At 34.6% G+C, this 12,251-nt stretch overlaps 1 protein-coding gene across 8 annotated transcripts in view; it reads left to right on the plus strand.

Annotated features, from left to right (window-relative positions):
- Positions 1 to 12,251, plus strand: part of CFAP46 (cilia and flagella associated protein 46) — an 84,729-nt gene that overhangs the window by 42,173 nt on the left and 30,305 nt on the right. For 7 of the 8 annotated variants that reach the window (XM_075757552.1, XM_075757551.1, XM_075757556.1 and 4 more), the window contains 9 exons: positions 3,402 to 3,592; positions 3,923 to 4,051; positions 4,430 to 4,597; positions 4,994 to 5,142; positions 6,621 to 6,719; positions 7,014 to 7,143; positions 8,086 to 8,232; positions 9,582 to 9,782; positions 11,332 to 11,438. In XM_075757552.1, coding sequence (XP_075613667.1) covers positions 3,402 to 3,592; positions 3,923 to 4,051; positions 4,430 to 4,597; positions 4,994 to 5,142; positions 6,621 to 6,719; positions 7,014 to 7,143; positions 8,086 to 8,232; positions 9,582 to 9,782; positions 11,332 to 11,438 — 1,321 coding nt within the window. The remainder of the gene's footprint in view (positions 1 to 3,401; positions 3,593 to 3,922; positions 4,052 to 4,429; positions 4,598 to 4,993; positions 5,143 to 6,620; positions 6,720 to 7,013; positions 7,144 to 8,085; positions 8,233 to 9,581; positions 9,783 to 11,331; positions 11,439 to 12,251) is intronic. The other variant, XM_075757554.1, reaches the window with a different exon arrangement.

Consider the following 12,251-nt stretch of genomic DNA (forward strand, 5'->3'; position numbering starts at 1 on the left):
AAGGTATATATTCTTCAGAGGAATTTGTCAGCAGCAAATGCAAGGGATGTTTTTAATTTACAACTTAGTTACCACAAAGAATGGCACCAGCTTGGCTATACTTTGGCCAGTATTCACTGTCATTTGTTCAAGGCTAGCTTAAATGTATCTGTGAATTCTGTGTCATGCCATGGAGACCTACCCTCAGTCTTTTGGTACAGTAAGATACAGCTCCTATCTGACGTTGGGGTTCCTGGGTTGTGAGATGCTGCCAGAAGGCAGTGCTAGACAGTTTGTTTCAAATGCATCCTCATGGACGGCCAGATGTAACTGTAGGAAATGATTTCTGTGCCAAGATTTGGGAACATATGTCCATTGCTCTTTCCTTGGCTTTATCTAGAATTCTGGGTTGATTTTTCAAAAATTACTTTCAAAGGGATGTATGTTTTCAAGTATTTATGTGACTGTGTAAAAATTCTTTGGACCTGTTACTTTATGTCCTTTTGCAGTGGTATGGACTCAGTGACCTATTTTGACTTGTTATTTAATTGGGAAAAAATGTATCTAATTTCTGGAACAATACTGTACTGTGTGGGATTAATCAATACCTACTCTGCTCTTATTTTTGTGTGGATAGATGAGATCAGACAAGTGCTTCTGATGTTTGCATTGAAAAAGATAAATGTTCAGTGTCTCTAGTATCACACATTTGATTAAAGTCACAGTAGCAATATTCTGTTCATACTTTTCTGTTAGTGGTTTTGTTGGGGTTTTTTTACAGCCTATGGCAATTTAAAGTGTGTACGTGTGTTTTAATTATCTTCCCACTCAGTTTCATATGGTTGCTTATGATTACTGGACTTCTTACGCAGCCTATGTTTCAAGAAATTTTTTACAAAACTTTTAATGGAAACTGAAACAATATAATAAGAAAAATTAGATTCAAATATAAAACAGCCCGGGTTGGAAGGGACCTCAAAAAGATCATCTGGGTCCAACCTTTTGTGCAAAAGGGAGCCTAGATGAGATTATCTAACACCCTGTCCAGCTGTGTCTTGAACACCTCCAGTGGTGGGGTTTCCACCACATCCCTGGGGAGATTGTTCCACTGATACATTGTTCTCACTGTAAAAAATTTTTTTCTTATATCAAGATGAAACCTCTTCTGGGGCAACTTGTACCTGTTGCCCCTTGTTCCCTCCATGTGGCTTATTGTGAAGATAGACCCTCTGTCCTCTTTGCAGCTGCCCTTTAAGTACTGGAAAACTGTGATGAGGTTCCCCTGAGCCTTCTCTTTTCCAGCATTAAAAGACCTTAAATTCATAAGAATTTCTTCATAAGGCAGGTTCTCCAGCCCTTTGATCATCCTCACAGCCCTCTTTTGAACCCTCTCTGGTCAGTCCATGTCTTTTTTTGATTTGTGGGGACCAGAACTGGACAGAGTTCTCCAGCTGCAGCGTTACAAACACAGGGTACAGTGGGTGGGATGGTCGCATCTCTAGCTGCAGCATTACAAACACAGGGTACAGTGGGTGGGATGGTCGCATCTCTATCTCTGCCAGTAATGCCCTGCTGAAGCAGCCCATGATCTGACTTCTCTTCATTGCTGTAGCAGCGTACTGCTACTCATGTTCAGCTTGTCATCCACCAGGACTCAGGTCCCTTTCAGCAAGGCTGCTCCCCAGCTACGCAGATCCTAGTCTGTACTGGGCTCTTTGGTTATGTTGTCCTAAGTGCAGGACCTTGCACTTGTCTTTGTTAAAATTTGTACAGTTCTTTCTAGTCCACTTTTCCAGCCTGTCTTCGTCTCCCTGTAAGAAGGCTCTCCCTTCTGACATGACCACCTCACCAACCAGTTTGGTGTCATCAGCAAGCTTCATGAGGGTGCTTTCAGTCCCATCATCCAGATCATTTATGAAGATGTTGAACAGCGCGGATACTGATCCCTGGGGGACCCCTTTTGTGACAGACTGACAGCCTGAGTAAAAAACACTGATAACCCCATCTGAGTGCAGCCTGTTAGCCAATTTCCCATCTTGCAGACCACCTATCCTGTCTGTATCTTACCATCTGTATCTTTTATTATGAAATAATAGAATTAATCTGCTGAACTGTCCCTTTCCCTAACTTTATACTGTGTTAGTCATGCTCAGAATTCATTTGATTTGCCTGTTACTTTAATAATTTCATCTGTGACAATCATTGGATTATGTGATAGGTGTTACTGCGCTCTGCTTTATGTTGCAGGGTATCAGTTTGATGTTGAAAGAGAATCATGTTTTTATAGCACTTTGCTTCAAGCTGAAAATCAGCTGAATTACTTGGTTTTGAGCTGAATTTCAAGCAGAGTTGGAATTTCTATGCAGCACAACAGCGTTTACTGAAAAATTACTAGAATACAAATACACTTCTTGTCGGCTAGGCTACTGGTAGTTAGGACGTGGTCATTGTAGAAACCACTATCGTGGTTTAACCCAGCAGGCAGCCAAGTACCACACAGCTGCTTGCTCACTCTCCTCCCCACCCCGCAGTGGAATGGTAGAGAGAATCAGGGGAAAAAAGTAAAATTCATAGGTTGAAATAAAAGAAGTTTAATAGGACAGCAAAGGAAAAGAAAATAACAATAGTGATAAAAGAATATACAAAGCAAGTGATGCACAATGCAGCTGCTCACTACCTGCTTCTCGATGCCGAGCCTGATCCCAAGCAGCTCACACACACTCACACTACCGGGCCAACTCCCTCAGTTTATATACTGAGCGTGATGTCATATGGTATGGAATATCCCTTTGGCCAGTTTGGGTCAGCTGTCCTGGCTAAGTTGCCTCCCAGCTTCTTGCACACCTTCTCGCTGGCAGAGCATGGGAAGCTGAAAAGTCCTTGAGCTATTATAAGCATTATTTAGTAACAACTAAAACATCAGTGTGTTATCAACATTATTCTCGTACTAAATCCAAAACACAGCACCATGCTAGCTACTAGGAAGAAAATGAACTCTGTCCCAGCTGAAACCAGGGCAAAGACTATGTCAGGATCAAGAGGACTTTTGATTCAACTGCCACACTACCTAAGTGGCTGAAATAAATAAGTTAGACTGTCTTTCCCACAGATCTGTTTTCAAGAAAGCATAGTTAAAGTGTGCTTGTGGTGGATTTCATTTCTGTATCAGACTTATGTCATTTAATATACATAACTGTTACATTATTAATTGAAAACGTGGTACAAGTAGCATTGCATCACCATACGAACAACATCTTCAGTAGATGGATTTCCATTTTTCTGGGTTTTTCCCATAAATATTTTAATTTTTAATTCAGAAATTGTAACATTTGAATACATTTTTAAAATACTATCGCTATGAGCATGTATACTATTTGTTTTTTTAACATAAAAAAAAGCTATACCAAAATTTTCACCTACAGAAAATTCGAAGATAGACATTGGAGCAAATTATACCATGCCCCAAATTAATTTTGAAGATTTGAGTAATATTAAACAACTGGAAGCTTTGTTTAGAGCGCAGACATTAATGGCTTTAATTTCTCGTCATAATTCTCCTTATCATCAGCAGTGCTGTTTGATGGCATATGCTTGTATCGTCCGTATCTGGCAGGTGAGATTGTATGAGATTATATTATATTATATTATATTATATTATATTATATTATATTATATTATATTATATTATATTATATTATATTATATTGTGGCCAGTATATTTCAAGTTATCTTGTGTAATTATGGTGCCAGGTATTCATTTGATGTTTTAACTACATCTTTAGAATTTCCAATTTTATGGTATAGTTAGTATATTTACTCAGGTTTAAGGATTAAACAAGAAAATTGTTTCTCTTAGGAATAGTGATTTACAGTGAATAATCATTACTACTAGAAATTGACATTATTATTGAAAATGATTAACTGTAATTATTTTATTATCTAGCTATCGTTGTCAGCATCAGGACCTATTACAAAAGTATTATCAAAGCTTTCACAACCTACAGCTCCTCAGAGGGTACAGTCAATAATTACTCCTAAAAAAGGACAAAAGGACAAAAAGAAAGAGGAACAAGTAAGAATCCCTTTCCTGTGGAATTAAAACAGTCATCTCTTTCTAAGAGATGTTTCCCTGGGCTCATTTGTTAAATAGTTCAGGTGCTTTCCTGTAAAGACTCTCATTACCTGTGAAGAATTTCTCTGCGAGTCTGTGTATCATACCTTCACTCTTGATTGCATAGACTTGACAGGTCATAAATTTGCAGATAATTTTTCTTTTGTTTGTTGCATTGGTCAAAATACTGCTGTTTTGTGAAACCCACAGTCTAGATGTCAAAAAAAAAAAAAAAAAAGGCAAAACTTCACAGCATATTAAATAGATACATTGGGTAAATATTTAATACAAACAAGAATGTTAGTTTGGCCTCATAATTGTCCTTATTTTTTATTGCAGGTTCAAGTTTCTGTTGTGAAAGAGAAGCCTAAAGAGAAGGGATCAGTTGATACCTTACCAGCAAATGTGGAAGAATGGGCTCATTATAACTGTCCCAGTGAAATCAGAGATACTTTTAAACAGAAAACAAGTAGTTATGGTATTAACTGGGATAATTTCCCAAAACCTGTAAGTATACTCCTCAAAATTATAGAGCATTTATTATTTAGGGAAAAAAAATGAGTAGCAGAGAACTATGTTGCATTTTAGTCTCTCTTTCTGTGTGATAAAGAATATGTTCAGACAGGTGTGAGAAATCCCTCCTTGTCATAGTATTTGTTAATGCTTCAGAAAGTGTTAGTTGATCCTCTGCATTCTGAAATGAACATAATGTACAGAATAATAATGTACAGAATACTTTACTGGCTTTCTGTGTACCTCGCTGCTTTTTCAGCTTGAAAGTTTAATTTAATTTTTTTTTTTTTTAAAGTAAAGTTTGGAACTGAAGATGTAATCATTAATTTAAAATATGTTCTGTACAAAATTATGGTTATACTAATTGAATTTAAAAAAATTTCTTTTCAGACTTGCACTTTGTATTTTATGGACCTTTTATCTAAAGAACTACAGAAAATTTTTTGTCCTCACTTGATTCTTCCCATCTTTCAGCTAGCTGAAGTTATTGCTAATGAAGTTGTGGAATGTAGAAGTCTGTCTGATCTCTATCACCTTCGGTTTGTAACCTTTATTTATTGTAAATAAAAGAGAAACTGAATGGAATGGACTATCTCCTAATGTTTCACTAAATAGTAACAAGGCTTTTTGTGATTTATTGTTTTATATTTGTGTTGGTTTTTATTTCATTTAATTTCATTCCTTTTTTATACGTTTTAATAGAGTTTTGATGAATTGGCTTGCTTGTGGAATTAAAGTCACTAAGTTTATGTGTTACTTAAAAAGGATCTCAACAAGGAAAGGTGTACAAGATTATTAATTCAAGCCACTTTCATGTGAATAATTTTTGTAATGCCTTATTGCCTAACTGAAAAAAAGCAAAGTCCAAAAAAATTTCAATAAAAGTATTATCTTTTAAGTATACAAAGGGCAGACTCCCATCTTGCATCAAAAATATATTGTCTTTAGCTTAAGATCCCAAATAAATATCCAAAATAAGTGTATTCTCTTTTACAGAGATTTGCCTTTGTGACTAAAATTCTGTTATTTTTATGGGTGATTAGCCCTAAAAGTTTTGGTTCAAAAATATGTAATATGCAAGCAATGGCAAATTATTGCTGGTTTAGTTAAAACATTTCATCACGCTTTTTGAAATGTATTGCATGCTTCCTTAATAATTAACAGTTATAAGCAATAATTGTTTGCTTAATTCCCAATAGTTTGTGCAATGCCACATAATGTATTTCTAAAATGCCTGAAACTGAACCCACATAACAGAATAGATAAGTATTCAAGTATACAAATATGTGTGTGTTTATCTGGATTGCTAATTGATTACTGAGTTACTGTCTTACAATACTAAAAGTGATTTGTTAATAGGAAATTGATTTGCAACCAAGCTTTGCCAGAACGATATTTTTATTGTTGTTGTTGACTCCTTAGGATTTTTTATTTCATGGTATTTTATTTATATCTATGACCTGATTTTTATATATGATCAGATAGGTGTACATGAATATATTACTCTTTGCTCCGTACAGAAAAGGAGGTTAGCACATACACATGTACGGGGGTTTTTGTATGCTGTAGTGAGACCATATTATGAATATTTTTGTACTTTTACCACATCATTTTTGCTGCTTAAATTGGAGAGATAGGGGTGTAATGGATGGACTGGGGATACTGGTGGATGCCCCATCACTGGAAGTGTTTAAGGTCAGTTGGATGGGGCTTTGAGCAACCTGATCTAGTGAAAGATGCCCTTGCCCATGGCAGGGGGGTTGGACTAGGTGATCTTCAAAATGTGCCTTCCAACCCAAACCATTCTATGATTCTATGACTTCTATCAGTGGGTAATTTCAACTACCGCATTTCCCCCTTTTTTATTTAAAGTTTTTGTTATTGCCAATATTAATCAAAACATGAGAAGGTAGGATTGACAAATATGGAATGCATGCTCTTTATATGTAATGTGTTTATATGAAGCACCATATGAAAGATTCTGATTGTTTCTTAAACAATTCTTTTTTATTCTTAGGATTGCCCTGATATGTTCAGACCTAAAACTGAGTGAGGCATCTTTGTATCATGAGAAGGCTGCTGGAGAGGCATACATTAGTGAATTAGAACAAGCAATGTATGTATTTTCACTACAGAGGCTGTTAGGGTTTTTTTTCCCCTACAGTTAATAAGTGTTATTGGGGGATAAAAATTATTAAAACCCAAGATCTCATAACACAAATTTGGTATATTAGCTATGCCCTAAAATTCTGTGCATGATTGTTTTGTGTCTATCCACGGAGTAAGTTTATGTATAAACACTCTAATGTTTATGTATAACATACTAATACTTCATTATAACACACTAATACTTTATTATTAAATACTGTTAAAACATACTTAAATTTACTTTTTCTTTCTTGTGATTTAGGTGTAGGCAAGAGATTGCACTGAAGAAAGAAAAAAAAATACATACTAAGACAGAAGAAAGAAAAACATTTTTTGAAAATGCTCAGCTGAAGGGTAGTAGGGATGAGAATATCCTTACTTCAAGTGAAAAGGTTTTTATTTCTACTCTAGCTTCTTTAATAAATTACTCTTCACTTTTTATTTTAATATATTTGCTAGTTTGTTTTGAAATAAATTTATACTTGAGAAATACATGAACACAAAAAATCATTAAAAATGTGTACTACTTAAATTCTGCTGGCAGGCATCCACTGCTGTGAGCTGGGTTTGCCTGGCATATTATTTGTATTGTGGAACAACAAGAATAGAATCTGTATTCATACAAAGTAAAACTACTTTTCTACAAATGGGAATTTGGGACTAATGCAAATCAATGGAAAAGACTGAGAAGCAAAAAAGACATTGTTTTCGCTCTTGGTCTCAGTTTTCATCCTCTCTCCATTACATCACTGCATACTGTTTTGGTCCCTCTTGTACATTGTTCTAAAGGCATGCAAATATTTCAGCTCTGTCTTTTCTGTCTCTTCTTTAGGAAGATAAATGCCTTACTGATATTCTTAAAGCTTACCTCCACTTCCCTCTTTATTATGGCAATTCTGTCCTTGTTTCCGTCATATCATTTTGCTGTCTCTGTATAATTTTCCATTCTTGTGCATGTAAAATATCTTTTTTTCTAATTACTAATCCCTCTCGAGTCACCTCTTTTAGCTCTTGCAAATAATTTTTTTCTTTGATTGTTTTAGTTATTACCAAGAATCAACTACTTCGCAATAGTAGCAGATCTGTAGTATTTAATCTGTCTTAAATTAGTTTTAATAGCATATACTATTATTAGTTGAATGCCTTTTGAGGATTATAAAATCCAAATCTCACAGTAAACCTATTTTTCCTGTAATATCATGTTGAATTTCAAAGATAGAAAATAGAGCTGGACTGTGGGATATATCAATAATTGAATATGATAGTTAATAATTTATATTCCATCTAGTTTAGCTTTGAAATTTATGAAGGTGTAATATTTTGTTATTTTTCAGTTTTTTGAGTTAAATGCAGTAACAGGAAAAGGACTGAGTGCACTTTCTTTCCCTTACTTGTGGATAGAAAAAGCTGAAGTACTAATTCAGCTAGGCTTGTATCAACCAGCAAGACTTCTGCTTTCAGAGGCCCATGCTGCAACTCAGGTACATCAGAAATAGAAAAAGAAAAATTAATAAAATGTGTAGGAAAAATCTTCATTTTGATGCAGTCATTCCTCATAATAATAATCAAATTGCAAAACCAAACCTCCCACTCCACCTCAAACATTTGAATTTCAACATATATAAGGCATACATTTAAATATGTGGCATTTAAATCCAACTTTATGGGAATTGTCTGAAGGTTATGTCAATTGGTGAAGTAGTGTCAGCATCTCTGCTCTGAAATGACCTTGGAAGGTGCATGTATATCCAAACTATGTCTGCTGAAATAGTTTAGGGACATCGAAGATTTGCTCATGAGAGAGCGAGCATTTAGCTCATCCTCTCAACATTTTGATCATTTGAAAGTCTGGTTATATAATTTTATATTTCATTATGGTTTTACTGCTAACAGTGTTTTGATAAAGAGCCACTGATACTGAAATTATGACTTAGAATTCTGGCAGATCTGAAATAAGTATCCTTATGTTCCACCAAACAAATCCACATCGTTTCATTATTATGAAGGGTTTACATTAAAGATATTCTTCCTATGTCCACCGTTCTCCATTATAGTCCTCTTCTTGGTTATACAGGTTACTGAAACATAATTATTGCAATAAATCCTTTACTTTTTTAAAAAATGTAGTTGTTATCCTGTTATTCCACATAATAGTTTTTTCATGTAAGTAAAAATTGTGTATGTATATTTAGTATGAATTGTGAATACTTTTAATAATAATATATTAATAATATATTAATTAATATATGTCTATTATTAAAGCATGAATTTAGTAATTACATTGAGAAAAGTTCAAAGGATATTGGGAAGGACAATAATTTCAATGATATAATTTCTTACTAGTTTCCTGTATGTATGTATGCTAGTATACTATCTATACTGTACACTATATTTATCTCTTGTATATTACTAGTATATAGTTTATAACTAGCATAAAGTAGCATTGTAAATTTACTGGAGCTCTAGTGTATCTAGATCCCAGTTCACTAAAAAAATGTTCATCACCACATTTCATCATATACTGATAAATGACAGCAGCTACGTATGTACAAAATAACAGCAGAAAAATAGCTTGACTTGTGGGGTAGAAGATACGGGAACATAAAGAAATATATTTTAAGTTCTTGATATGAACTAGACGCTTTATGTTTTTGAAAAAAACCCAAAGTAATATAAGAAGTAACTAAGAAATTCTACAGATAATTGAGGAAATACCATTCGCTTCTTACGTCTGTGCCTATTCATAAGTTTAATCTAAAATATGAATAGATGTAAATATGAATAGCAGTAGTGGATCTCTTGTATATAGGTCACATATCTTTCTTCCTAGGAATTGGGGACCCTTTCTGATGTGTCAAGGTGCTTGTACTTATTTGCTGTATTGGCTAACCTGGAAAGAAACCACGGACAAGCTAAAGCACTCCTTGAAAAAGCACAGCTTCTAGGAGGAAATGAACAGTTTTGGTACAACAGTACTCTTAGTCTAATAGAAGCAATTCTAGAGGAAGAAGGCGAAGGAAAACAGAGCACGGTAAGGAAGTTCTTTGGGTTTGGTGATTGGGTTTTTTTGCAGCAGTGGTGCCTCTCAGTGAAATGTTATAGCTTTTGCATTTCAATAAAAGCAAAAATAGGTGTTCAATGCAGTTAATGATGTTTTCTCTGTTGTACATTCAATAAACATGAATTAGATTCCAAACATGTGCAGGTCAGTAGGAATGAGATTTTACCCACAGAAGTTCAAGATGTTTTTATGATAAGCTGTATATCCTTCTAATGAAATAAGAGCAATTGTAATCTAGTATGTGCAACTACATCTCAGAGGTCTCATTCTCTTGGTTAGAATGCTTTCGTGTTCAGACAATTCTGTTAACATTGATGTGTTTATTTTCCACATTTAATAAAGATTATAATTTTCAATATTATTTCCGAGTATGCACTTCCTTTTCAAATATTTGAAATAATTTTACAAATATTATTTCTAGATTCTGAAAGATACTACTGTAAGTATAATATATACATTTATTTAAAACCTTTTCCTATTTCATCCTTAACATTAAAATATCCATTTAGTGCTCAACCCTTGACTTTCATGAATTTCAGTGTAAATATAATTTTCTTGTGTCTGTGATGATCTGTCCTTTATTGATAACCTGTGCGATTCTATTTTGTATAGAGGGATTATTTTGATTTGGGCTGAACTCACGTTTACCATCATTGAAGGACCCAATACCTGGTTACCAATGAGAGTATTTACTAAGGTTTTATCAGTATAGCTATTAATGAAATGTGTGAGGTGGGTCGGTTTTTTTCCCTCCACATGTCTGACCAACATGACTGCAGCAGCAAAATTTTTTAATAAGGACAAATCTGTAGATGAGGTTTTGAGTATCATCTAAGGGCTTTTTAATTCAAAACTTGTAGTTGAAGACTTCTTTTACATCCCTAGGTGACAAAACTATAATAGTGTAACTTTACTTGTGCATTAATATGCTAGTCAGTGTAAGTAAGGATGCAGGAATCTGTCCCTAAGAGGATGCCTGTGAAATATAAAATCAAATGACTCTTTAGGTTAGAGGTCATCTGGTCTAACTCCAGGCAAAGCAGGGGCAATTTTGAAGTGAAATCTGCCCTTGTTGTTGAACCAAGTTGCTCTGGGCCATATGTGGCCACTTTTCAAATATCTCCAAGAATGGACATTCCACAACCTTTCAGGGCCCTTGTAACCCCTCAAAAAAAAAAGTGACTATGAAGGTGGCCAAACACTGGAACATCTTTTTAGAATTCCCCTTTTTCCAAGTTGAGCCTGTTGCCCCTTGTTCTAGTGCTGTGTACCTATGAGTCTGGGACCATCTTCTCTTCTTGTGTGTATGTGCTCCATTCACTTAATCATATAAAAATATCTAAATATGATAAGTCATACTTTCTACACATACACAGTTGTCAAGACTCAGTCATCTTGGGTAATATTATGGAAAGACACTTAACATGTTCTGCACCAAATGTAAGCTTTCTAAATTAATGTTTAATATTATACACAGAGATTTAAAATAGAATTATAAAATTTCTGATGTTACCTGCAGGCTTGTGACATACTGGAACACACTGTAAATGTACTCAGATCTACTTTACCGAAGAGACCTAACAGGCAATCAGAGTTGGGTTTTATAATTGCATCCCTTGAAGCCAGGTAACTGTCTTTTCATTAAAATATGCCCAGCCCCTACTGTGCAGCTATATTGCAAATATATGGTGATTTTTACCATTCATCTTTATTTTAGTAGGGTACATTCTGTGGATTCTCAAATATTTTTCTTCTAAGTAATTTTTTTTTTTTTTTTAATTTAAATTTCCCTTCCAATTTCTTCATTCTCATATTAGCCCTGCTACCTGTTAGATTAGTAACCTATTTCAGATACTACAACCTCTGGTGCATAGTTTGTGGTGTAGGTTATCCGAAGGAGCAAGACACATTTGCCTATGCAGAGGTATCTGTTTGAGCACATATTCCCACAACACTGTTGTAGTCTGCAGTATTGACCTACTTCTGTCCTTGCCATAAAAAGATCCAAGAAGTCTTTTTATGGTGAAACTAAACAATGGTTTTGGTTACGTTTAAATACGAGCACAGAGAGCTTGAAATGTGTTGGTAAAAGGAGAGGAATATATAACATTTACACTTCCTTCTCTTTCCAGAAATGCGAAACTTTTGGATTAGAAAGGGAAGACTAATAGTCTTCTCAGTTCAACTATATTTAGAACACTGATTAGGCCTAGGCAGTTTGAATAATTAGATACATGGAACAAGTGACACCTCAATTTTAATCTGACAATATTTCTACTTTTTTCAGGACCTACTATAATTTGTAGACCACGGATTTAAAGAATGAAGAGGCTTTTTCTAGACTTCTTATAATTTAAAGGGGAGCAGAGAGAAATATGTCTGTTCTCAAACACAGCCTGTGCTTTCTGACTGCTATCTTGTACTTAATTTTTATTCCTA

Source organism: Balearica regulorum, chromosome 7, assembly GCF_011004875.1.
Source record: "Balearica regulorum gibbericeps isolate bBalReg1 chromosome 7, bBalReg1.pri, whole genome shotgun sequence".
Taxonomy (NCBI): Eukaryota; Metazoa; Chordata; class Aves; order Gruiformes; family Gruidae; genus Balearica; species Balearica regulorum.